A 24,425-nucleotide genomic window follows, 5' to 3' on the forward strand; every position below is an offset into this window, starting at 1 on the left:
CCACGACTTTGAAGCAGAAACCCATTGTCACATTTTTAGTGAATTGTTTTGAACTGGACGATTTTGTATTTCGTTTCATTTCATGCCATATTATTTCTTAGTGACAGATAGAACCTGTGGCGAGTTGTCTAACGTTAACTAATCGCAAGTGGGCCTTGAGCATGAGCAATATCGCTTAGTTACATATTACCCGCTTCATGAATGCAAAATCGCTAGTCCCTGTTAGGCTTCATGTCAAGTTCTGCGCTGCGAAGTCTTTCATGCGACAGCGACGTGATTGATCATCTCAACCGCGCATATCACAACATTCATCCCAACATCAAAATGACAGACGTCAAGGATATCACACCGGATCTGGACCGGCTAGATGATCAGCTCGATGATCTCGAGGAAATCCTTCAACCTTTGCTCGGTAATCTTCAAGGCTTGGCCTCTGAATTGCCCCTGTTGGACAAGGCAAAGCTTTTCTCGCTGACAGCATATGCGATTGAATCTCTTTTGTTCTGTGAGTGTTTCACTGGCCCTTGATGAATATTTCATCGCGCCTGTAAACAAGCTAACAGACGCGACAGCATCACTCAAATTGGAGGGCTCTGATACCCAAACACAAGCCGTATACGCTGAACTCAAGCGAATTCAGCAATACTTTGGCAAGATCAAGAACATTGAGACTCCAGAGGTGGAAGAGTCGCGAAGTCTCACAGTTAACCAGGAAGCTGCAGCGCGTATACTGAAGGCTGATTTGGTACGAAAGCTCACAATATGCCAACATCCAATACTAACATGTCGTTAGGCCGACAACAAGACGATTAGCAATAAGCTTGCTGAAAAAATTGCAGAGGAGCGGGCCAAGGCTCTTCTCAAGTCGGTTGAGAATCGCAAGAGACCAGCTGAGGAGTCCCCTGTCCCATCAAAGTCGGGTTCTGCTGATGACGGGAAAGATAAAGGCAAGAAGCAAAAGAAAGGCAAGAAAAGCAAGTCCAAAAACTAAGCCTAGAGCAACGATATGCCAGTGAACGGTGTTGCACTAGGTTGCTTTGGCAAGAGTTACATTGATACCCGGACGGTTAAAGGGAACTCGCGAGGCTCAAATAATCGGGGTTCAGGTTAAAGGCTTCCTGAATTAACCAGGGCATGGCGTTTGGGAATAATTTACTTGATTGGAGGGAATTGTCATTCTATAGAAAGCCCGTCATGTTGAATCAATAGTTTTATGAAACACAACTTGCTCCATGATATGTTTACATGTGAAACCAGTCATTCCGTACATCGGATCAGATTATGACTCAATTGACTGTCAGCCTACAAGCCCGAAATGAAGGTTATTTGTACAAGTATAAGAAAACATTCTGCCATTCTCTTATCTCGTCCTCATCCTATAACTTCTAGTGAGCTTATACATCAATTGGCTAGGGAAAGATAACCTAGATAGGTGACTAATATTTTTTCACCCCACCATTATCGTGAGTCAAGTATACAATCGCGGGGCAAACCCCTCCAACCCAAGGCTCGAATTCTGTTTTCGCATTGACAAAATAGAAATCGCAACAACAAGATGGCGGTCATTTATATCGACGAAGAAGCCGGAAGCGATCTCCCCGAGATTCAGGGCACCGAGTCCGCCCCCTTCAAGTCCCTCCTCGAGGCCTACTTCCGCCACGGCGCCGAGTCCGAGTACCAGGTCAAGAAGAAGGACGATGAGGAGTACAAGCCCGCTGCCAAGTCAGCCCTGAAGAAGGCTGTCGCTTACGCTGCTGGACAAAAGAAGAAGTTAGATGCTGCTGCTAAGCGTGCCGAGAAGGATGCCCAGGATGAGGCCGCTCGTCTTGCTGTTCTTGAGGAGGCTAAGAAGATCAAGATCACCAACGACCCTTCCTTGCCCGAGCCTGTTTCGATCAGCCTCCACCAGACCGATTCTTCTGTGATTGGCACTCTTCGAAAGAGCAAGGATGAGCCTACTGAGGGCGTCAAGCGTGTTTCCGTTCAGGGCCGTGTCAACCGTGTGGCCAAGCAGGGTGGTCTTATCTTTGTCACTCTGCGCCGTGGTGTCAACTACATGCAGTGTCTCCTTTCTGGCGATCTTTCCAAGACTTACGACGCTCTTACCCTCTCCCGAGAAACCTCTCTTGAGATTATTGGTGAGCTTTGGGAGGTTCCTGCTGGTGCTCACGCTCCCCTCGACCGCGAACTCCGCGCAGACTACTTCCGAGTCATCGCCAAGGCTCCCGGAGGTGATGATGCTTTTACCAACATTGTACCTGTCGATGGTGACAACAACACTCTCATGAACCTCCGACACCTTACCCTCCGCCACGAGAAGCCCGCAGCCGTCATGTTCGTTCGCGATGTTGTCGAGGATGCTTTCCACACCGTCTACAAGGAGTTGGATATCAAGAAGGTCAGCCCTCCTGCTCTTGTGCAGACTCAAGTCGAGGGTGGCTCTACTCTTTTCAAGTTCGACTACTATGGCGAGACTTCATACTTGACTCAATCCAGTCAGCTTTACCTCGAAACTGTTCTGCCTGTCCTTGGTGACTGCTACTGTATCGAGAAGTCTTTCCGTGCCGAGAAGTCTCTTACCCGTCGTCATGTAAGTACTTACCTACAGAAATTTGTTTCATAGAAACTAACTGTTTAGCTCTCCGAGTACTCTCACGTTGAGGCCGAGTTGGACTTTATCACTTTCGACAACCTCCTCGACCATCTCGAGCATGTCATTTGCCGTGTCATTGACCTGACCCTCGAGAACCCCACCGCTGCCGAGGCCATCAAGAAGTACAACCCCGACTTCCAGAAGCCTACTCGACCATTCTTGCGCATGCGCTACTCTGATGCCATTGACTGGCTACGAGAGCGTGGTATCAAGAACGAAGAGGGCAACGACCACACTTTTGGAGACGACATGTAAGTGTCCCGTATTTTTAGAGATGCGCAAACTAACTGGAATAGTGCCGAGGCTGCTGAGCGAAAGATGACCGACGAAATTAACCGCCCCATCTTCCTGACTCACTTCCCTGTCGAGATCAAGTCGTTCTACATGTCCAAGGCCAAGGATGACCCCCGCGTTACTGAGTCCGTCGATGTTCTGATGCCTGGTGTTGGCGAGATCGTCGGTGGCAGCATGAGAATTTGGGACTATGAGGAGCTCATGGCTGGGTACAAGCGAGAGGGTATCGATCCTACAGGCTACTTCTGGTACACTGACCAGCGCAAGTACGGATCTACTCCCCACGGTGGATACGGCTTGGGAGCTGAACGGTATGTTTGTCCTTTAAATGTTTGAACTTTGCTGACAATTTAGTTTCCTGGCATGGCTGCTTAAGCTCTGGACTGTCCGGGAGGCTTGCTTGTATCCCCGTTACATGGGTAGATGCACCCCGTAAACGAACCGTTATGAGATGCATGAAAATGGAGTATAGGGTTTGATCAGTAGCAGAAATCAAGGACAAAGCGAGACTGCTTTACTGTATTGTACTTTGAACGTTTGTATCCGGTATCTCCGTGTCTGTAGTCGTAATCAAGCGTACCTTGGACAAGCCCGTGACTCAATTTAATGGATATCCACTAAAAAGTTCCCTCAGCGGCTGTCAACGGAAGGCCCTGGAGTGCTCTGGATCTCTGAACCCTGTACTTTAGGGGAAATGCCTCTACCGAGGCCCTACCGATCGTTCTTCCCCATCCCTCGTTGAAATTTGCCTCTTCTAATTGGTCAGCGTGAGCTTCCGAAATCCGTGTCGCCGGCGTATTCTTCTCCTCATAACATCCCTCCATCTTGAACTTTGTCCTCACCAAAATTACTACCAACAAACCCGAACCTCAACTACCCTCACAACCACCCTCACAACCACTTCACAATGCCTCGTCAACGATCCGTCGGCCGCGCTCCTTCGCGCCCTACCGCCGCTGCTTCTGCTCCCAAGCCCCAGCAGACTCGACCTGCCGCCACCCATGCTGCTCCCGCTGCTCACCCTCCTGCCCAGGCCATGCCTCCTCAGGCTGCCGGTTCCCAGGGCCCTGGACTTTTTGGTCAAATGGCCAGCACTGCTGCGTAAGTCCTTCGAATATACAATTGACGCTAGCGAGCTCGGGCTGCATATGCGCATATTCCGAGCGCTGTTACATTATACTTGGATCAATTGCTAACTTTTCCCAGCGGTGTCGCTATCGGTTCCTCAGTAGGCCATGCCATCGGTGGTATGTTTGGTGGCTCCTCCGAGCCCGCTGGTCCCGTCCAGGCTCAAGCCGCCCCCCAAGAGCAGTCCTGGAACCAAAACAACTGCGCCGGTGTCGCTCAGAACTTTACAAAGTGCATGGATGACAACAACGGAAACATGCAGATCTGCAACTGGTACCTTGAGCAGCTCAAGGCTTGCCAGGCTGCTTCTGGCCAGTAAGCGTTGGGAAATACGAATAATAGAACTTGATATCATTATGGGAAAGGAAACAACATCGGGGATAAATCCCCTGGCAGCGTGCGTGCTAATAGAGACTCGGCGAGAATACTGTTGCATCTCGGCACAACCAATTGTATAATACAAAACAAGATCTCACTCAACCCACAAATTGGGAACTCAACTATCTTTCTCCTCCTCTGGTCGTGGTTCAAAATTCAGCTTTGCCTGTGTTAGCAATAGCATGTTCGTGATAGTGATGTCAACTCTTACCGAATTTCCATTGTACAACTGTTGGTCTCTTTGGTCGCTCGGGTTCTGGAACTCCCGAATTTGGGACCGTTCCCGGGAACTGGTAGGTCCGACGGATCCTCGGTGTGCGCGTTCGTCGGAGGAGAATATGCTGAGAATCCAGGAGAATATGCTGAGAATAAAGCCAATGATTCGTGACACAATACCTTGCGAGTCATCATCGTAGGCAGAGGTGTACTTTTTGACGGGGATGAGAACCAGTGTCGATGAAGGGGAAAGGCCGAGCTCGCCGATGGCCTTGTCCTCTTCTGTTTCGTCAATGTTTTTGTTGGGCAGAGGCGTAAGGACTTGTTTAAAGGTATACGGCTGCGCTCCATCACTTCGGTTCTCGTCCACCCACTGTCTAATCTCCTTGAGGGGCGCATTCGTCTTGAAGCGCGATCTCAATGTTGATCCGTCAAAGAGGCGCACTTGAAGAGCTGTCATTCCGCCTGTCTTTGTAGAATCCGCCAGCTTGGTTTCTGGTGCGTTGACCAAGGACGCTGCAACATCGCCACCTTTCATACTGCCACGCCGTTGCTTCTCGCGCTCCTCCGCGCGTATGCGTCGTTCTGCCTTGTCGTCTTCAATTCGCTTGAGAATTCTGGCTCGCTCCTCTTGGTCCTGCTGTCTCTTCTTCTTTACTGCCTCGGCAGCCTTGTGAGCCCGGGCATTGTCGGTGTTCATTCCGGCTTCGGCCTCGGCTTTAGCCCTCTCCTTGGTCCTGGCGCGTTCTTCTTTGACTTTGCGCTCATTCTCTTCCCTTTGCGCCTGGAGTCTGGTAGCTCTCTCGGACAATATCCGACGGACATTTTCGGATGTCGATGAGGATACAGTTGTTTGTGTCTGTTCTGGCGCTGTGGGTGTCACTGGTTGAGGAGGGGCAACTTGGGCTGGTTGAGCCGGCGCCGGCTGAGGCGTCGCTGAAGAGTTGAACGCTTCCTTGACCCTACGTAGGAACTCGTCCTTTCCGGTCCCCGGTGCGATGTACTCCTTTAATTCGCCATTCTTGATGATAACAACCGTGGGAGTCCGCGGTAGTGGGAAGATCTGAGCCAAATACCCGGCAGACGCGGATCCCGCTTCCAAGCGCAAGAGGACGTGTCCTTCAAATAGATCTCTCAGCTATACCGTAGATTAGCCCCAGAATATGCTCTGCAGATCTCAAAATCCTACCGTATCATCGGCCAGGAATTCGGTTTCCCACTGCGAGCTCTCGTCACTGTCATCTAATCCATGTGAGCTACTGCGCGGGTGGTCATGATGACAAACGGACCTGCAACGAAGCACAGGACCAGCTTTTGCTGGCTGACGGCCGTAGAGATGCCTTCCTGGAGAGTTCCTTGATAAAACATGGCGGTCTAGTTGTAGAATGAAAGTTTATTATAAAAGTTCAGAAGTTCCAGTAATAAAAGTGAGTTGTGAGACAAAGCTACGTGTTGGTTCAAGATGAAAGGTGTCTTGTCTGCACTCCCTTGAGTTATGCATGAATTATGCAAAGGTCTCCGAGCGTTGTTTATGACACAATACTTATCACAACAAGATTGAAACAAATGATGATCTGAAAGTATATGCCCAAATATTGGCTTGGATATGAGTAAAGCCTTCCTTCCATTAAATGAGAGCTGCCTATCATCCATCACGTGGCGTAACCGACTCAAGCTTGGGGACTTGGGGCTGAGTCAGCGTGATGAGTATCACAGGTGCGACAAAGAAAAGAAGCAAGAGACGTAAGATATTGTTATTGCCCGATTACTATGGTGTCATTAAAGAAGGTATTACTATATTATCAGAATCGTCATTACAGGCGTCAATTTGGGGTTTGTACGGGTACTAATTAAATTTTTAGTAAAAATACATTTTCTTTGACTCATCACCGTCTTCGGAATAGCTACCCTCTTGTTGAAGTGACTTTTTCTTTTCCCATTCAACTTTGAACGGTCACTCATTCAAATCGGCCAAAATGCCTATCGACCCAGCTTTCATGCCGTGGGCTTCTTCTAAAGGCGTCAAATGTAGCAATGTCGAACCTCGAATTATGCCTGGCCGCGGCATTGGTATTGTTGCCGTTTGCGATATCAGAGTAAGTCATAGAGGTGCTTCGATCCATCGAACTCTTACCCTTTATCTACGTTGGTCACGACCAGTTTTAATTGCAGTTGCTGATTAAGTTAGGCAAATCAAACAATCCTAAGTGTTCCAACGAGAGCTGTTCGCACCATCGATACTGTTCCAAAGCACATCAAAGACGCTCTTCATGGTGTTTCAGTCCATGGCATCTTGGCGGCTGAAATTGCACTCGACGACAGTGATGACTTTGCCATCTGGAGAACAGTCCTCCCTACTCGAGAGGATCTAGAGGGTGGAATGCCCATGATGTGGCCGAGTGAACTTCAAGCTCTTCTTCCCAAACGAGCCAAAGACCTATTGGACAATCAAAACACCACGTTCCGACGGGAGTGCGATATTGTTCTGAAAGCCTTTCCTACATTGACAAGGGATGAGTATATGTTGAGCTGGGTGTTGATTAACACTAGAACCTTCTATAATAGCATGCCCAAGATGAAGATCTATGCTCATTCTGATCGATTAGTCTGTATGCCTGTCGCGGACTTGTTTAACCATGATCAAGGGTGCAAACTCGTATACTCTGCTCTTGGATACAGCGTTCAGACGGATCGGGTCTACAAACAAGGCGAGGAAGTTTACGTTTCATATGGCCCCCACTCAAACGACTTTCTCTTGACAGAGTACGGCTTTATTTTGGACACAAATCGTTGGGATGAGGTTTACCTGGACGAAGTGATACTTCCACTCCTCAACAAGACACAGCGCGCTGAGCTAGAGAGTGTCGGCTTTCTTGGCAGGTACACACTCGATGATCAGACACCAGGATGTCACCGGACCCAGGTGGCCCTTCGCATGCTGTGCTGTACCCCTGGACAGTGGCAACGGTTCTTTGACGCTTGTGAGGATGGACGGTCTTCGCAGGCGGAAGTTGATGGTATTCTTTTATCTGCCTTGAAAGACTTTCAACAGGTTATTGAGAAAACTCGAAGGGATATTGATGAGATAGAAGGTGGTACAAGCAGCCAGAGGGAGTTTCTAAGACGCCGATGGCAACAAATCGAGTCACTGGTTTCCAATACAATAGAAAAGCTAAGTAGCGAATAATGATCTGGCTTTGAGATTTCAGAAGCATGATTTCTCCACCACTCTTTAAAGGGGGAACACTTCTCTCAAATGTTACGGTCATTTATGCTTCTTCGTTTCTACTGAAGGACAATTATTACTCGGCCGTCAAAAATATGTTGATAACTTGTTAATCTTAAGGCAATGGGGTCAGACGGAGGGTATATGGCCTATCAATCCCACAATAGACTTTAACTTGACCTTCGGGCCGCCCCAACTTACACTTTCTTATCATATCCACGTAACATATTTAAACTCTTTGATTTCATGATTATCTTCCTGGCTTTCCTCCCTCACAGTTCTTCTCTTTTTATCACTTTCAATCCTCGCACACGAGTATCACTTGGACCGCATCAAGCATTCGTCGTATGTCTACCACACCTGCTCGCCCCCCTGAACTACCTTGTCACTTCGTAGGAGACAAACGATCAAGTTTGAACTTCTGATCACCTTGCAGTGTTCCATCAAACTGACAACCACACTCCATCAACTACTGACGTCTCTTACAGATGTTCTTTAACATATACACGGAAGCCTCTTTCCGTCCAGCTGGTGGGAGGGGACGAGGCCAGAGCCGTAACACAGGCTCGATTTGCAACCACGTGAGTTTGGAAAATTATACTCTGTATTCTATGAACATTTTCTAGTGCCACCGACACGGCCATGTCCAGGACCAGTGCCCCCAGCTCGAGGAATTGAAGCGACTCCGCCAAATAGCAGAAGAGCTTCTGACTCACTACAATGAACTAGCATCTCGCTGCGGTGCCGCTCAGTTCCAACGACCAGCAGAGCTAGGGCCAATTTTAGAGCCTGCAGAGCCACTTCTACAATACGCATATCCTGCTACTGCGTCGACCACAGCTCGTTCTGCTACTTCGTTCACCACCCGTTCTGCTACTTCGTCCACTACAGCTTGTTCTGTTACTGGGCCGGGTACAACTGCTCCCCCTCCTTCTCCGTCCCCCTCATCATCATCGTTATCCTCCTCCTGGTCTTTCTATCCATAGGTAGGGTCGTAAATTGGCAACAGAGCATTGCAACTGGCGCACTGGGGACAAGGATGCTACAGTATGCCAATCCTTTCGGACATTAGCACCAACGTCTATCATCCCCAGATGGCTTATATCCAGTTGCGTAGGCAGAATGTTTCCGGGCAAGACGGTTTCATATAGTAATAAACGTGTATTTCCAATTGTGCGAAACCGACCCGCGTTCGGACGTGCTTAGACATTGCGTGCATCCATAACCTCATGCTCAGCGATATCTTTAATACCATGTTGGTTTTTTTTTTTTTCCTTATCTAGTTTCTTCAGCGGAATCGAGATGCATCAAGCATAGTGGTCGCCATTCCATCCATACCACCCGCCTCCATCGAAGCCAGCATACCTAATACATTTGTCTATATTGGCAAGCCTGGTGCGTCATCGAATGTATAGATACCCCTCCATCCATAAGTCCCAGATGAATCTATCTCGGTCCAGTCATCAATCAACTCCTTCCCCGTCTCGTCTGGAACTCGAAAAGTATATACACTCGATTCGAGTTCAATAGTAGTCTGTGTCGAATCGCGGCTGACTGTTAGTCTCCCAAATTGCGGTATCGTCGTCACTTTACAGGGTCCCTGATATCTACCTTTGTATGCAGCATACAAGTCATCGAGTACATCGGCTGCCTGTTCCCCCAAAACCTCACCCGTCTTCCGTAGTCTGCTCACAAACTTCATGATGACAGTCCAGATATGATCTTCCTCTTCGATTGTTCTTGGAGTCTCTTTGGCTACCAGGTCTACAAAGAGTACAAGAGCAGCGTTGAATGCAAGAAAATCGTATAAATCACACCGCAATGGCTTCTCTTGCAAACTCCGGATATCCCCGTGAGCATCAAGTGCTCCTTCGGCCGACTCCAAAACCTCGACCCGGGTGTACTCAAATTGTTTATCGTAGCCTGCAAATTGAGAATAAGGCAGATGTATCATGATGTTGAGTTTATGTTTGTAGAGCCTCATTATGGCATGTTCGATAGGTGAGAATGCCAAGTTCAAGTCAGCTTCTGCCCATTCATCCGGAATCATGATTTTGAGTTCTTTCATCCCCTCGACGATGCTTTGCATTATACTGAAAGGTGTGTCTTGGCGCAGCCTGTCCCTATCACTAATAAATCCTGATACCAGGCCGATTTTTCTCAGAGTGTCAAGCTCGGTTGTTTGAACATCCATGTTGAGAGTGCCATAAGGCAACCCTATGATGAGAGACATTTGACGATCGCGAATCCACAGAGCATCCCACAACAGACTCGGACGAAGATGAAGGCCTAGTAACAGAGCATTCTCAATGCCGGCTCTGATGCATTTCCATGCTGTACTAGGGCGGCCAATAGCGACGAACAACTCGTACTGAAGAACCAGTGCTTCAATTGAGTCGATACTGCAGGCTGGTGTGCAGTCTGCAAGGTACAATATTGACACCTGCGTAAGAATTCGGTCGATAAACTTCTCGGGACACAGAGGTAAGCCCGTCTCGGCGTCTTTAAAGTCTTTGGGCAATTGTGAGAGGAGAAGAGATGTCCAGATAAGGCATTTAGATGCCAGTCCAATGTCTCGGGACTTTAATGCATCGAATATCTTATCGCGGTTGCAAAAGATTCCCCTATCCTCTTGATCATTGTGAATTATTGCAAAAGGCCATAACATCAAAGACTGAAGTAGTTGATCAGAGTAGTCCAGGATTTTCTCGAGAGTTTGTGAATTCGGAATGATATCGCCTGGGATTAACTCCAACTGCGACATGGGAGTCTGGGACCGTTCATTTGCTAGAGTCTCTTTGGGGATTTGTAGTTGTGAGTTCTCTGGTATATGGACCTCTTGCTGATGAGGGCTCTTGTCAGCAGAGCCAGCAACGTTGCATTTGTCGAGTTGACTCGTCAAGACTCTGATGGATTCTTGCATTTCCACCATGCGCGACTCGACTTGAGTGACAAACTGGTTCAGCTCTTGTATTATTCGATCCTTGTCATGGGAAGATTGCTCAGATGGAGGCACTTGTTGTGACTCACAAAGCAGCGAGTGAGTCAAACATTGGCGACACCTTCTTTGGTCGTCAAATACACAGCTCACTTTTCTACGGCGACATTCTGTGCAGTTCTTTTTCCCGAGTCGTGCTGTATTGTGACGTTCCTTGGAATGTTGCATTGTATTGTTTGGTGGTGAAGTAGACTGAGTGTCTTGTGAGCTGTATCATTGCCAAATGTCTCAGATATGACGATATTTTGGAAATAAAACCTTGATTATTCGAAAAGGGGAGTAGATTCATTTGGAATCTTAGTACATTGATAGCTCCTAACTTGGTGTCGGTTGACTACTCGTGGAGGGACCACCAACTAAGCATGCTTTTAGTACTCCAAACTTGATCATTATTGGCTTAAATATACCGATGGCATTTATTAACCTCTGCAAGCGTAGCAAACTGGCGACTTGGGTCTGTTTGTGTTTACAAGTGTGATATTCACGACTCATGCATGAACTAGACGTGATAATGTGTTGGCAAACATATTTAACCAGCGACCTCTGGATTGCCAACCTCTGCCAAGTCCTGTGTATTGCGATACCAAGTCTCCAAGTCTTTTACAGTAAGATATTATCTCGAACAGATAGAATTTATATTCCATGAATTACTGGCACTACTGTTAAGCTCATATCTTGATTCTACATGTGACTTGGTAATGGTCCTCCAGGGTATGAGTGGACCGATTACTGGGTAGCAGAAAAGTCGACCTCGTAAGTCTTAGGTTACAAAAATAAATAGCCTAAAGGCTATAGTTTTAGCAACAAAAAATGACCTACTAATTTCGTCTCTTACGTTCTTAGCCGCCAATTTTTATGATACCCTGAGGACAACACCTAGAGTTATCATCTTGGAACGACATACACACAATGCCGACTCTTTTGCGTACTAGTCTGCGATTCTCAAGACTCGCCAACGCACCAAAGAGAAACTTTACATCCTCTTTCTTCCGTCGCAAAAAGCAGCCCTCAGCCGACGATCCAGAGTTCGTCTCTATTCTAGACGGACCACCCCAGCTTGTCCGCGTAGGAAAACGTCATGGACCTGGTCTTATCATTCTCGGTATGTTGTATCTTACCAATTGCTGCTGTGGATGCTCTTGATGCACCAATATAGACTAATTCATTCATGCAGCCATCATTCCCGTGACGGCATTTATCCTCGGAACATGGCAAGTCCAGCGATTAGGCTGGAAGTCGGAACTTATCGCCAAATTCGAAGACCGTCTCATCCGCGATCCTTTACCCCTCCCGCCTACCATCGACCCTGATGCCATTCACGACTTTGATTACCGCCGCGTACGAGCAACGGGCCATTTCAGACATGACCAGGAGATGCTTATTGGACCTCGCATGCGAGACGGCACAGACGGATACATGGTTGTTACACCCTTGGAGCGAGAGAATGGCACAACAATTCTGGTCAACCGAGGATGGATCGACAAGAAGCACAGAGACAAGAGGACGAGACCTGATGGATTGCCAACTGGTGAAGTCACAGTCGAAGGACTCTTGAGAGAGCCATGGAAGAAGAATATGTTTACACCCGATAACCAACCCGAAAAGGGCATGTTTTATTTCCCGGATGTGAAGCAGATGGCCGAACTAACCGGCGCTCAACCCGTCTGGGTTGAGGCTACTACGGGTATGTCTATCCTCATGATCCTTCGTATCTCATGACGTTGCTAATGATACCAGAACCCGAGTTTATGCAAATGGTCGACTGGGAAGCCCGAGGTATTCCTTATGGCCGACCCGCAGAGGTCAATCTGCGAAACAATCACGCTCAGTACATCTTTACCTGGTAAGTGTACCTTTGCCCACTTGACCCGGCATGCTGACCTTTATCTTAGGTATGGTCTGTGCTTTGCAACCTCCATCATGCTTTGGATGGTGGTTAAGAAGCCCGCAAACGACGTTGCTCGACGTGTAGCCCGCTCAAAGGGCCTGTAAACTAAATTGTGCCATGCATATCATGTAAAACTCATGTATACTCTACCACTTCTCCTTGATCCGACACACGCTTTGCTTTGCGCTGTTTAATGGGCTGTGGCACTGGCATTCTCAGGTCCTGAAGAAGCTCCCTTGGAAGGTACTTCTCTGCTAAAGAAAAGATGGAAGAACGAGGTCCAATCTGGCGTTGCCTGTACGATATTAGAATGTGTGACCTAAAATATGGAGCCGATGCCAGATGGCATACCTTTTCATGAGCGTGAAGACGTCGCTCTCTTCAATAGTCTTGCGTTTGGCGTGGTCCGCGTACGCTCCTAGATCATCGCCCAATTGCTCAAAGAACCATTCTGAAGATTGAATGAGAGCATCGAGCGTCTCTGCTGAAAGACGTTGGTTGCTTAGACCTGATGATTGGAGAGCTGTTTGTGCCACCCTCTTGACAAAAGCTGGGGGGAGTGACGGATATTCGATGCCGTGTTGTGAGATGCGTTTTCGCTTTTTGTTTGCTTTCAACCCGCGAGGTAGTCTGTCTTCAGTGGGAATGTGATGTGTCGTGACTGTGGCCGTTGGCTCCATAGCTGGCTCCATTTCTTCATTTATTGAGCTGTGATCGTCCATACCCTCATCGTCCCAGCCGTCCATGCCAAAGTCTCCTGCTCCACCATCGGAGTCGGATCCAAATACGACATTTTGTTGAGGATCACGAGCTTCATCCCCTCTGGCTTCTGCAACCGACTGATCAACAATCGGAGACGTTTGCTCTACGTCGGCTGGATCGGACATTTGAAAGACTGTTTGATCATCCAAACCCTCGGGCATATCCAGGTTAAAGTCGCTTCCTCTACCTTCGGTCATCCGCCGGGTTTGATCTGCCTCGAATCTGCTTCTGTTAGCCAGTGAGTAAACTGATGGCTGGTATAACGTACGCTTCTAAAGAGACATCGCCAGCTCTTGCATCGAGGTTTTCTAAAAACCCAGGGAAAAAGTCTGACTGTTGGCCGATATCTTCTGTGGGTTCGTTGTTGAAGTAGTCACTTATGCGCTCACTTCCTGGGCTGCCCCGAGACAACCTTGGGTTTTCCGCATATCGTCGAGGCATCTCAATTGATTGAACTGTGAAATTATCTTCATCCAGTTGTGACAATCGCGGTGGTGGAATTTCCGAGCTCATACTAGAAGCGTCTTCATCCAGTGGCAACGAGAGTCTTGGCCGCCGAGTAAGAAATTCATCGTCATCATCGTCTTCGTCGTCGTCATAAAGGTTGCTTTGCTCCTGCTGTGCTGGCGATGAGCTTTTTCGTATTCCAGGAGATGAAGAAGAAGAATATTGGATCGGCTTGCTTTTGGGTGCTAGTGCTCGACCGAGGTGTCGCAGAACATCCAACGGAGTTTCTCTCTGTTGCATCATGCTTTGTCTGCGATTCTTTCCCGGAGTAAACATTGCTGTTCGCCGTTGGTCGAGAAGCCGGCGAGCGGCTTTGGCGTGGGGTGTTGGCGCATTGGATCGGCCAGCAGAGGCAGGAGTGCCTCGACGAAGAGAGGCTCGGAAATCGCGGGCGCCAATACGATCGAGAGGAGTATGAACAGATGCGCGAGCAGAATAAGGCTCAGCGCTGGTTGCTCTGCGAGGAGTCCTAGAAGGAGTCCTTGCCGGCGTTTCTTGCGAGGCCATGGTTGTGTTTAGATGCGCCGGAGTAGGTGGATGCTCAAAGAGCAGGCGCCGCAGTAAGATTTCATGAACGATTCAACTCAATTAGTCTAAGCAATAAGAGTGCATTATTTGGCGATGGTATGTCTTTGTAAACAAATTTGATCCAATGAACGTCTCTCAATGATGATGCTAGCCAGAAACGCGACGCGCGACGAGGGGACCTCACTGCACGGACCATGCGATTAAGTGAAGGATCCATGAGCTTAATGTACTAAGGTACAGACAACATTACTGATAAGAATTAAGACCTGTGAGTATTTTGATATTGATGCGTATGCCGAATTTTTATTGTGTTTCCTAATTTAATCACTTAATATATGCTGTCGATACATGTGTCTTCTCACGGCAACATGAACATTGGGGATACCAGTATGAGTGAAACTTACAACGCTCCCTTTGCAGTCAATCCCAGATACCCCCAACCTCCAAGCAACAGACTGCTAGTAAACCTCCAGATCCCCGTACTTAGTGCACCAGCTCTCATACATATCCATAAATCAGCTGTTCCCCACCAGACGAGCAAACTGAGCAATGTGTCGACAACATCATATTGGCGACGTAGATAGAACAGCCATATAGCAAGACCGTAAGCTGAGACACGGCTGCCGTAGACGGCAAAGGCTGTCTGTGCTGGTTCCGATCTGGCGATACCCTCTGGTAGTCCATATTCACGCATGGCCCGAGCAGGTGATCGAAAAGGTAAAAGACCACCTAGGGTGAAGGCAGTACCTATAACTATAAATGAGTTACTCATTCGATCTGAGCAGAGATAACAAAAAAGTACCTATAAATATAGCAGGAATATGCCATGCAGAAATGCCGGACAAGTTTGCAAACAAACCGGAAGCCATACTAACTGATGTAATAGTTGGATGCAACACGAACCTCGCAGGTTGTACAATTCGAGCAAAAAGAATTGTGATATGCGTCAACAGCGTTTTATAAAGCTGGTAAGCTGACGATTTATGGAGCCAAGATGATATGTAAGATCAGGCAAAATGGCAAATTGGCAAAATAATAGTTATTAGGACCGAGCGTGGATCGAACACGCGACCTAGGGATCTGCAATCCCTCGCTCGTACCACTGAGCTATCGATCCTTGTTATCGGACTGCAAAGAGTTTTCAAACTGAGGATTATGTTGACAGCACTGACTGCAACGGACTACTCCTAAGCGAGGGTCTCAGCGTTAGGGGTTTCAATGAGCTGCATGCCCAAATCCATCTTTATCTCCAACCTCTTTATTATCCTTGCTCAAAACATTTGTTCTTACTATGTGTGATCTCAATCCCGGTGGCTTTGTCTCTAACAGGAATCTGCTATTATCTTCGTATTCGTTCACATTGTCAAGATATTCCTTGCTCTATATCAATAGATTAGTACCTACAATGAAACCACAAGGTCCAACAACAACCGACCACCTCCCCTAAAAGAGCATGTGAGGGGCCTTTCAATTGTGCTGTCGCTTGCTACTGTAGTTCTCCATAGTCTTTTTGGAAAGCCTTGTCGGTCGCTAAATAGGTAGTCGTCTTTATATATCTTTCGTCGCCCCCTCCCTTTGGGTTCTTCATCTCTTCACATCGAATCCGGCAAAGTCACCGATCTCAGCCAAGAACGGCCATAAACAACAAATCCTTACCGCAACAAGACTGCGATACCAGGTGAGCTACCCCACTCCCACTCTAGGCGCTGGACGAGTTAGTCGGCAAGGCTATTTCTTGGCTTATTACTGTTAGCAGGGGACTTTCGCAGGCCCCAGCACAACCTGAGGTGGCACCAGAGGTGGCTACTGCTACTGGTGGATGGTCTTATCCTGGGCGCCTCTGTCGTTGTCTTGCTGCGTCTATGTAGTCCACTAGTCTGTTGATAGAGGTGGATCCTCATCGTTGAACCTCTCCTGTGCCTCACGTTTCTGCCTCAGAAAACGCCTGAACTCGGTTTTGTGTCAAGTTCCTTCTAACGATCTTGCAGCTGTGAAACTCGCCAGGGTCTATTCGAGTTTTGTCGTTCCGTTATCCGACGACCTCCCTTTTCGTCTGCAAACCACAGTCATCTAGACACAACAACTGCATCGCTTTGACCCCTCGACTAGACAACTTGTTGCTTTTGCTTTCGCCTTCGCCTTCGCCTTCGCCTACTCTATATCCAATTCCTCCTATTTCTCGATTTCCCCATCGCAACAATGGCCCAGCCCGGCGTGCAATCATTGAAGGTTTGTTGAGCACAAGGTTACCTGACGCAATACCTGGTTGGCTGACCGCTGCTACAGTGTGTGGTGACCGGTGATGGTGCTGTTGGAAAGGTATGTCGGACAGCAAACTGTCGCGCGACGACTGTCGACTCTCGCTGACTCGATCTAGACCTGTCTACTCATTTCCTACACCACAAATGCATTCCCCGGCGAATACATCCCTACAGTCTTTGACAACTACTCTGCTAGTGTTATGGTAGATGGCAAGCCTATTAGCCTTGGCCTCTGGGATACTGCTGGTCAGGAGGATTACGACAGACTGCGACCCCTCTCATACCCCCAGACCGATGTCTTTCTCATCTGCTTCTCCATCGTCAGCCCTCCGTCATTCGACAACGTAAAGGCAAAGGTAAATTGATAGCGACATCGCCTCCCGACTCTGCTGACATCTCCAGTGGTACCCCGAGATCGACCATCATGCGCCAAACATCCCCATCATTCTCGTCGGAACCAAGCTCGATCTTCGAGAGGACGCATCCACCCTCGAGTCTCTTCGACAGAAGCGCATGGAGCCTGTGTCATACGAGCAGGCGCTGACTTGCGCCAAGGAGATCAAGGCCTACAAGTACCTCGAGTGTTCTGCTTTGACCCAAAGAAACCTCAAGAGCGTCTTTGACGAGGCTATCCGGTGAGTTGTGATCCATCATCCATCATACGCGCACACTAACAACCACCAAGGGCCGTTCTCAACCCCCGACCCACACCTTCAAAGCAAAAGAAGAACAAATGCTCCATCCTGTAGATATCCCTAATCAACGACGTCTCGACGACGCGAAACGAAATAAAGATTGAACGGATGCCTGATAAGCAAGGCATCCGATAACAAGACGAGATATCCCGGGCGATTGCGCTTTATGATGGCTTTTATTTGCGAGGCGGGTTCTTGAATGCTTTTGGGTTTTATCTGCGGTTATAAAGGGTTTCCAACCGTTGCTATTTTCTATTTTACTCTATTTGCTCACATCTCATGCTGTCGCCTCCTCGCGGAGTTTATACCGATTTCAGTAATTCAAGAACCGGTCCACTGGATATTTGTCTGCGTGATGTTGTGATGGTTGAATAGAAGACGGGACGAAAGGTTATATGAACTAAAGCTGTGGTTGAATAGAAGACGGGACGAAAGGTTATATGAACTAAAGCTGGTCTAATATTTCATCAGTCACTAAATCAGCTCTGTGAAACCCATTTGATCGGTAAGTATTCATAGGTTATATTGTTTTGGCAAGAAAGGCTCAATGATATCGTGTTGCAATTCATTCGCATTATCTAGGTACATCCGTGGGGTTTTGATCCTTCCTGGGTATCTCACTCCTACAAAACTTTTGTGTATCCGATCATTCATAAAAGTGCACTCAGAAAACGTTAAGCCGGCTTTTGCTCACCTCAAGCTTCTCACTTGTCTCACTTCTCAAGCAAGCTCGGGTATATTAGCGCTTGCCAGGAATATGGGCACGTCGACTGGGGTGAATGCCGTCGTCGCCTGCTGGACGTCTGTCGGCATTGGCCTTGCTGCTCTCCTCCTTTGCGATTCTCTCCCGCTCGATACGCTTGGCGCGGTTCTCGTTTAGTTTGACGTTCTTCTCCTTGATCTTTTCCTGCCGTTGCTTTGTCTTTCCGCCTCCACCAGCACTGTAAAAAGTTAGCCATGTCTAAATGTAGGGTTATATGAGAGGGTGGAAAGCATTGACTGCGAATCAAGATCATGCGCTGGGGACAAAAGAAACTCACGTTAGCTCGACGTTGATGCGACGAGGATAAGATGTACCATCCGTAAACTCGGAGTGGTGGAACTTGTCAAGACATGTTCGCATGTGCCAGACCTTGGCGAATTCGACAAAAGCAAAACCACGGCAGGGCTTTGAGTCCTTGGGATCGCTCATGCAGCGGACTCCCACGGGGTCCAAAGAGGCAAAATGGGCTTTGATGGTTTCAGCGGTGGCGGTAAAGGGCAAGTTGCCAACAAAGACAATATGACGGTCGGCTTTGCCGTCGGTCTTTTCAGCAGTCGCTTCTGCCTCGGCAGACTCGCCATTTGTGGTTGTCTCTGCGGATTTTTGCTTCTTGTTCTTTTTCTTGTTTTTCTTAGATTCGTCCTTGGGTTCGGCATCGGTATCGGCACTGGCGTCCTTTGGCTCCTCGACCTTGGCCTTCTTTTCCTTCTTCTTGTCCTTCTTTGCAAACTTTTCGGTATCTGCAGTGGTATCGGCGGGCTTGTCGTCTGCGCCGGCCATTGGGGTATCTTGGGCATCTTCGACATCGTCGTCTTGTTCGGGGAGATCCTGTAGATCCTTGCGCTTCTCCTTGCGTTCTTTGCGCGATTCCTTCTTGAATTTCTTGTCTCGCTTCTCCTTCTTGGCCTTTTTCACGTCGGCGCCATCATCCTCGCGCTTGCGCTTTTTGGCAGGGGCTTCGACGTCAATCGAGACAGGCTTCTCGTCGACCTCGGCGGTCTCTCTTGCGCGTTTGCTCTTCATACTGGTGATGTTTGGGCTTGGGGAGGGCGGTGGAATGTGATGGAGTCTGTATCAATCAGTTTTGTCGTCGCAAAGTTAAAAAGATAGTGTTCAGTCTCTAAGAAGTTGATAGTGTGGTTAAAAAAAATAAACAGCCTAAGCAGCCTATTCGTCAAGACCCACTGGTCCCGGAATCGTGCCGCGGTGGGGCCGGGAGAGGCCGAACCTAGAGTAGACATTTTGACATTCTTATTTTGAGCTTCACCAACGCATTGTAAGGCAAAATTGCCAGTAAAGGTATACCCTTTATAATTCGTCGAAACTATGGATCTTTAATTATGTATACTGATTTTTTTACTGTTAAACTCATATCTCTTGACAGATCGAATGAGTAACTCATTTATATGTATACTGATTATTCGGTTAGGAGCATCACTTGATAATTTGCCAATATACACTCATTATTCAGCTCGAAACTTCAACAACCCTTCCAGATCTAAGCAGCCAGCTCGACCGGTCGAGGGCTTTCCTGTTGTCCAGGCATTTCTGCAATAACACAAGCGCCCTGTAAATCTTGCCTTGCCTTGAAGTCATTTTCTGTCGAAAACGTCTTTGCGGTATCTTGCTTTGGGCTACCATCTTTATCTCTTCTTCGACGAAGAAGATAGATGGCCCCGATGACAGTAGAACACACTACCACAAGCCCGCCAATGACTCCCCCGATGATCGGGCCAAGATTGTTTTGGGAGGGTTTCTCTTCCGAGGAACTACTACTCGTTTGAGTAGACGTCTCAGCAACCTCGGTAGTAGTTGAGGTTGTACCGCTCGAATCAACTGTGGATGTTGGCTCCTGTGATGTGGTAGTTTGCTTGGTTGTTGTAGTTGCAGTCGCAGGCAGTGGCGATACGAGGTAATTCTCGACGGTATAATGCTTTCCACATGCGATATATGAATAGCTCTGGTCGATTCCGAATGTGAGAATGGCTGTTGAACAAAACGAGCTACGGCCGCTATCGTCGGGTCAGTTCTGAAGGGGAGGAAGATACACGAACTTACCATGTAAACGTAGTTAAATCTGTATCAGTCATACCGCATCCCGTAGAACACCTCCCTTGGTCGACACAATGGCCAGCAAGGCCGCAATCACTCGCTGAAACCACTGTTGTTGGGCAGAACCCCCATATCCCATTTCTTGCGTCAATACGACAATTAAACCCTTCGTCCGCGGTTCTCTCCTTGTCTGGATCGCCATTTAAATAGCCGCATGTTGACAACTCTGTGCTGATGGCTCGAGGCTCAAGACGAACACTCAATTGTGCCTCAAAAGGAGCTCTGGTTGAAGATATCGTCGTATGAAGTACATAGCTGAGTGATGTAAATGTCTGCGCTAACACAAGTAAATGGAGTTGAAGACCCTCATGATGTACGAGAATCTAAATGCTGCCTTCATGTAGAGGACAATGCTCTTTTCCGTCTCTAATCTACTGTTGGTTCCATGGTGATGTGATGAGAGGAACCAACTGCATGACCGGAGACTCACCCATGTAACTTTCAGTACCGTTCAATTTATGAAAATAGGGACACAACAACGAAACAAATAATATAAGACTTAGACTTGCTTATGGTTATTGAATAAAACATTACAATAAGTTTCTTCGCTCAGCCTTATACATAGTAGGGTGAAAAAGGTTACAACACAGACAATCAAGGTGGGCGCTTAGAGCTCCCAGAATATATTTAATCCTCACCACCTCATACCAACCACCAAAGTAGATACTCCCCCTTAGAGTTTCCCTTTGTTGCCTAGATAGGCAGTGATTTGCCTCATGGTATTAAAAAAGTTAGCCGCTGAGCGCGTCAAAGGCGAAATCAGTAAGTCAACTTATGCTACCAAGGCTTCTGATTTTTACGCCCTCCGACTTAGATTAATTCTTCTGCTATCTGATAAATCCCAGACTTCTCGCCCTGTCTCACACTTTTGTAGCCAACTAAGCAAGCTTAGTTGGTCTACTCCTCCCATCAGACCAACGAGTACAACAAAAACACGCATAGGAGGTACTGCCGCCAGCGGACTTGAAGGCAAAAGCAGGCATGGGTAGGTGGGCTGCGGCCGGGGCCTAGGAGATCTTATGTTTGTTAACAGAGAGCCAGTTCGTTATGCCTAAAACTGTTAGCTCTTGGGTGGAAGACAAAAGAGTTCACTTACATGACAATGTGTCGAAACCTCATTTCAGAGGGCCTCCAACTCTAACCACTGAACTTCCCATCGTTGCCTAGGGGGCGGCGGCATGACCAATCTTGGGGTTATCCGTATGAGCACTGAGCTCGTCGTATCTTGAGTTTTATCAGTTTTGGATATAGTGCATTTATATTGAATTGTTTGTAGAGCGAGGAAATTCACGACCTCGGCCTCTAGGTCCTGGGCCTAGCTTCAATTGGACTGGATATGAACTTATTAGAAAGGCAAAATCGCCATTTCATATTTGAGATAGCAAGTTCGTTGTATATAGTGATAATTGTAGAGACTTCGTTCTTGAGACGCTTAACTTCGAGCCACTTCTTGCACTCGGCTTAGACATGGCCCATACAGAAGACGATATGGTTATCACCTAGAAGGTCGGGGCCGATGGGGGAGGCAGGTAGTAGGCCGGGCGACACCCAGGGAGACGTCGGTCTTGAGGCTTTCGACTTCCAGTCACCTGGAACACTCGGACATGGCTGATGCGGAAGCACTAGAGGTAAGATTAGATCCGATCAGATAAACAATAGTAATACAGGGCGGAACGGTTTCCATCATCGCAGCCGCCGCCGCGGTAGCGGCTACTGTGCAAAGATGATCGTTAGTAATATTCAGCGCGATGAGACTGAGCGACTAACTACTCCGCCAGGGGCCATCTATTTGTTAAGATATAGCTCGGTTGCGTTAGTACCTAGATACAGGTATAAAATAGTAACAGAAACAAAAAAGAATGAGGCCCCCCCAGGAATTGAACCTGGCTTCTCTCAGCCCGTGATCGTTGTGATGTGCGGCGCTCTGACATATAGCTTAGTTACTTTAATATATATAGTTATGCAGGAGATACTTGTGTAAATGATCGCTGAACTGTTTATAATCCTCAGATTATAAGAAAGAATAAGTCTGACCTCCTGTACGGGGTACTGAAAGCTCACACATCGGCAAAGATAGGGGAAATCTGGCAGGGGAAAATATATAGAAACAGAAGCAAGGATGAGATTAATGCAGAGGTGGAACAAGAGAATATGTAAGAACGGTTAAGGAAGGGGTTTGTTCTTCTTGGATGCTGCAGCGGTCTAACTAGGGAGTGGTGAGGGATGGATAGCACATGCAATCCTGGGGTCGTTTATTCGGGCAGACAGTGCATTTATATCAGATCTCCTACGTAGTAAGAAGTTAGATCATGCCTGAGTACTTCAGTCCCAAGAGCCTACAGCCGGTTTGCCTCCAGCGGCCCTCTCGATAGAGGCCGCCTTAACTACTGTAGATTAACTGACATAAAGGAATACGGCTTTTTATACGCCCTGGCAGTGAGCTTAAAGTAGTTTCTATTTGCTATTAGCATAGCGTTTACTCTTGTAACTGGGAGGTTCCCTATGAGGAGTTGAATCTCAGCAATAATAAGTAATTCTATGCAACAGCGCCTGATAGACTGGCAAAACCTTAATTAGGTATCGTTGCTATATGTTCCAGTGGACGACTAGACCAGAAGGAGGGAGGCTATTATGAGTTACTAAGTCTGGGGGGCTTAACTGTTGCCGTTTAGTTTAGACGTCGTGCTGGATGCCGTTGCCAAGCTGGACATTATCCCACCAGAGGCAGAAGGGTTCATGCCTGGCGTGGCAGCAGGCTAGAGTCTATAGATATGGCATGCGCTCGAAGTAATATGTTTAGAAAGGATGTGAGGAGGAGCGGCAGCGGCGGTGGGCATCTCCACAAACTGCATAAGGGGCTCCTGGGACAGGAGTGACTCAGTACTGATAGCTTATAGTTCGATGGTTACTGGATTACGCACATAAAGGAACAATTGACAGTCACGAAAGAATGGAATAAGAGTTCAATAATTATTGTCAATTGATAATTCCAAACAAACACCGGAATCCGCCAGGCCTTTGAAACACGGCGGTTGGTCATGATCTCAACGAATCGCTGGAAAAGGTCTTGGACCCAAGGTGCCGTGTTTCCTTGTGTTGCATAGAGATTTAACCAACCGACCAGCAAGCGTTGTTGACAACACCGAATCCGCTGTCCACATCTTCATCAAGAACGCTATCCATATCAAGCTGCTTAAGTAAGATAGGAAGAACTGTAGGGAGGTATTACTGCAGAAGAGGATAGATATATTTAGCGCAATCTCCCATTAATGCATAGGCAGACTGTTGGACCTACACGAGCGCGAGAGGTCCAAGAGCTCCTCGCCAAGTAAGTAATTTGATAGAAATGTACCATATCGAAAACTGACAAGATAAAAGGTACAATGCCCTCGCTGCCAAGCATGGGGCTGAGATCCTCCGCCGCAACGATGCTCCTGCCGCCGCCCGCCACGTTTTGTGGCGGTGTCTGAGCCTGTAGGTTTCTCCAGCTCCAGGAGCGGGAGGCCGAGGTGCAGTCGGATTGCAGCAAGTTCATCCAGGTCAGGACCAGGAGGCCGAGGTCGCTGACCTCCTCGCTGAGTAATCTAATAGAAATGCACTATATCTAAAATTGACAAAACAGAAGGGACAACGAACTCGCTGCTCGAACCCTAAGATTTGTCTACCGCGCCCGCACTCGCTTGCCTGTCACGTTTTGTGATGTTGTCTGCTCCCGCTGCCCCCGTTGACAGCCACTCTCCTCCTTGGGGTGCTGCCTGATACAAACGATGAGGCCCGTCATTTACGGGCCCGACCCGACATATACGATGAGACCCAAGGTCCCAGTATCGTGCAGCCTGTTGTTAAAAGGAACACGCCCTTCAATCGCATTATGCATACAATTTCACAGGGACAAATTCCCATTGCCTTTTCGCCGAACGGCCGAAGCTAGCTAAGGCGAAGCCAGCTAAGACTACCAGCGCCCGGGTGATAGTATCTACATGACGACGATGATTTCATCTTTCAAAGAAACGTTC

General features: G+C 47.8%; 13 protein-coding genes and 1 non-coding gene across 14 annotated transcripts; 7 read left to right on the plus strand and 7 right to left on the minus strand.

Annotated features, from left to right (window-relative positions):
- Positions 1–324: 324 nt before the first annotated feature.
- Positions 325–991, plus strand: FGSG_08866 (uncharacterized protein; the record flags this gene model as incomplete). The annotated part of the gene is made up of 3 exons (XM_011321544.1): positions 325–505; positions 564–745; positions 794–991. 3 exons carry the CDS (start codon positions 325–327, stop codon positions 989–991), a joined length of 561 nt encoding a protein of 186 aa, XP_011319846.1.
- Positions 992–1,525: 534 nt separating this feature from the next.
- On the plus strand, positions 1,526–3,509 carry FGSG_08865 (asparaginyl-tRNA synthetase). The gene is made up of 4 exons (XM_011321545.1): positions 1,526–2,590; positions 2,639–2,904; positions 2,950–3,258; positions 3,302–3,509. The coding sequence occupies exons 1-4, from the start codon at positions 1,556–1,558 to the stop codon at positions 3,381–3,383; spliced, it is 1,692 nt and encodes a 563-aa protein (XP_011319847.1). The 5' UTR covers positions 1,526–1,555; the 3' UTR covers positions 3,384–3,509.
- A 306-nt stretch (positions 3,510–3,815) lies between these two features.
- On the plus strand, positions 3,816–4,575 carry FGSG_08864 (uncharacterized protein). The gene is made up of 2 exons (XM_011321546.1): positions 3,816–4,048; positions 4,154–4,575. Exons 1-2 carry the CDS (start codon positions 3,855–3,857, stop codon positions 4,392–4,394), a joined length of 435 nt encoding a protein of 144 aa, XP_011319848.1. The 5' UTR covers positions 3,816–3,854; the 3' UTR covers positions 4,395–4,575.
- FGSG_08863 (uncharacterized protein) lies at positions 4,264–6,269 on the minus strand. Its single transcript, XM_011321547.1, has 4 exons — positions 5,959–6,269; positions 5,859–5,911; positions 4,665–5,807; positions 4,264–4,613 (listed from the first exon to the last, which is right to left on the minus strand). The coding sequence occupies exons 1-4, from the start codon at positions 6,035–6,037 to the stop codon at positions 4,572–4,574; spliced, it is 1,317 nt and encodes a 438-aa protein (XP_011319849.1). The 5' UTR covers positions 6,038–6,269; the 3' UTR covers positions 4,264–4,571.
- Positions 6,270–6,645: 376 nt separating this feature from the next.
- On the plus strand, positions 6,646–8,881 carry FGSG_08862 (uncharacterized protein; the record flags this gene model as incomplete). The annotated part of the gene is made up of 4 exons (XM_011321548.1): positions 6,646–6,765; positions 6,858–7,721; positions 8,384–8,476; positions 8,546–8,881. The coding sequence occupies 4 exons, from the start codon at positions 6,646–6,648 to the stop codon at positions 8,879–8,881; spliced, it is 1,413 nt and encodes a 470-aa protein (XP_011319850.1).
- Positions 8,882–9,183: 302 nt separating this feature from the next.
- FGSG_08861 (uncharacterized protein) lies at positions 9,184–11,061 on the minus strand (the record flags this gene model as incomplete). Its single annotated transcript, XM_011321549.1, has 3 exons — positions 9,184–9,260; positions 9,315–9,383; positions 9,507–11,061. 3 exons carry the CDS (start codon positions 11,059–11,061, stop codon positions 9,184–9,186), a joined length of 1,701 nt encoding a protein of 566 aa, XP_011319851.1.
- A 741-nt stretch (positions 11,062–11,802) lies between these two features.
- Positions 11,803–12,885, plus strand: FGSG_08860 (uncharacterized protein; the record flags this gene model as incomplete). Its single annotated transcript, XM_011321550.1, has 4 exons — positions 11,803–11,995; positions 12,068–12,577; positions 12,631–12,736; positions 12,786–12,885. The coding sequence occupies 4 exons, from the start codon at positions 11,803–11,805 to the stop codon at positions 12,883–12,885; spliced, it is 909 nt and encodes a 302-aa protein (XP_011319852.1).
- Positions 12,886–13,035: 150 nt separating this feature from the next.
- On the minus strand, positions 13,036–14,557 carry FGSG_08859 (uncharacterized protein; the record flags this gene model as incomplete). Its single annotated transcript, XM_011321551.1, has 3 exons — positions 13,036–13,066; positions 13,133–13,771; positions 13,812–14,557. The coding sequence occupies 3 exons, from the start codon at positions 14,555–14,557 to the stop codon at positions 13,036–13,038; spliced, it is 1,416 nt and encodes a 471-aa protein (XP_011319853.1).
- A 421-nt stretch (positions 14,558–14,978) lies between these two features.
- Positions 14,979–15,447, minus strand: FGSG_08858 (uncharacterized protein; the record flags this gene model as incomplete). The annotated part of the gene is made up of 2 exons (XM_011321552.1): positions 14,979–15,325; positions 15,438–15,447. 2 exons carry the CDS (start codon positions 15,445–15,447, stop codon positions 14,979–14,981), a joined length of 357 nt encoding a protein of 118 aa, XP_011319854.1.
- A 175-nt stretch (positions 15,448–15,622) lies between these two features.
- Positions 15,623–15,695, minus strand: FGSG_20693. The gene has a single exon. It is a non-coding gene; the product is annotated as a tRNA-Cys (tRNA).
- Positions 15,696–16,777: 1,082 nt separating this feature from the next.
- FGSG_08857 (cell division control protein 42) lies at positions 16,778–17,588 on the plus strand (the record flags this gene model as incomplete). Its single annotated transcript, XM_011321553.1, has 5 exons — positions 16,778–16,807; positions 16,865–16,897; positions 16,956–17,195; positions 17,242–17,474; positions 17,525–17,588. The coding sequence occupies 5 exons, from the start codon at positions 16,778–16,780 to the stop codon at positions 17,586–17,588; spliced, it is 600 nt and encodes a 199-aa protein (XP_011319855.1).
- A 685-nt stretch (positions 17,589–18,273) lies between these two features.
- FGSG_08856 (uncharacterized protein) lies at positions 18,274–19,320 on the minus strand (the record flags this gene model as incomplete). Its single annotated transcript, XM_011321554.1, has 2 exons — positions 18,274–18,475; positions 18,575–19,320. 2 exons carry the CDS (start codon positions 19,318–19,320, stop codon positions 18,274–18,276), a joined length of 948 nt encoding a protein of 315 aa, XP_011319856.1.
- Positions 19,321–19,795: 475 nt separating this feature from the next.
- FGSG_08855 (uncharacterized protein) lies at positions 19,796–20,488 on the minus strand (the record flags this gene model as incomplete). The annotated part of the gene is made up of 2 exons (XM_011321555.1): positions 19,796–20,230; positions 20,390–20,488. 2 exons carry the CDS (start codon positions 20,486–20,488, stop codon positions 19,796–19,798), a joined length of 534 nt encoding a protein of 177 aa, XP_011319857.1.
- Positions 20,489–22,718: 2,230 nt separating this feature from the next.
- Positions 22,719–24,137, plus strand: FGSG_08854 (uncharacterized protein; the record flags this gene model as incomplete). Its single annotated transcript, XM_011321556.1, has 8 exons — positions 22,719–22,754; positions 22,819–22,845; positions 22,878–22,939; positions 23,082–23,141; positions 23,514–23,606; positions 23,687–23,737; positions 23,788–23,883; positions 24,032–24,137. 8 exons carry the CDS (start codon positions 22,719–22,721, stop codon positions 24,135–24,137), a joined length of 531 nt encoding a protein of 176 aa, XP_011319858.1.
- Positions 24,138–24,425: the final 288 nt, after the last annotated feature.

This window comes from Fusarium graminearum, chromosome 2, assembly GCF_000240135.3.
Source record: "Fusarium graminearum PH-1 chromosome 2, whole genome shotgun sequence".
NCBI classification, from domain to species: domain Eukaryota; kingdom Fungi; phylum Ascomycota; class Sordariomycetes; order Hypocreales; family Nectriaceae; genus Fusarium; species Fusarium graminearum.

Excerpts from the sequence above, each read along its gene's own strand:
- FGSG_08864 (XM_011321546.1), top strand. The coding sequence starts at position 3,855 with ATGCCTCGTCAACGATCCGTCGGCCGCGCTCCTTCGCGCCCTACCGCC. Across the intron at positions 4,049-4,153 it reads CAAATGGCCAGCACTGCTGC|CGGTGTCGCTATCGGTTCCT; the intron begins GTAAGTCCTTCG and ends AACTTTTCCCAG.
- FGSG_08863 (XM_011321547.1), bottom strand. The coding sequence starts at position 6,037 with ATGTTTTATCAAGGAACTCTCCAGGAAGGCATCTCTACGGCCGTCAGC. Across the intron at positions 5,808-5,858 it reads AATTCCTGGCCGATGATACG|CTGAGAGATCTATTTGAAGG; the intron begins GTAGGATTTTGA and ends TCTACGGTATAG. Across the intron at positions 4,614-4,664 it reads AGTTGTACAATGGAAATTCG|CTGAATTTTGAACCACGACC; the intron begins GTAAGAGTTGAC and ends ACACAGGCAAAG.
- FGSG_08865 (XM_011321545.1), top strand. The coding sequence starts at position 1,556 with ATGGCGGTCATTTATATCGACGAAGAAGCCGGAAGCGATCTCCCCGAG. Across the intron at positions 2,905-2,949 it reads CACACTTTTGGAGACGACAT|TGCCGAGGCTGCTGAGCGAA; the intron begins GTAAGTGTCCCG and ends TAACTGGAATAG. Across the intron at positions 3,259-3,301 it reads TACGGCTTGGGAGCTGAACG|TTTCCTGGCATGGCTGCTTA; the intron begins GTATGTTTGTCC and ends CTGACAATTTAG.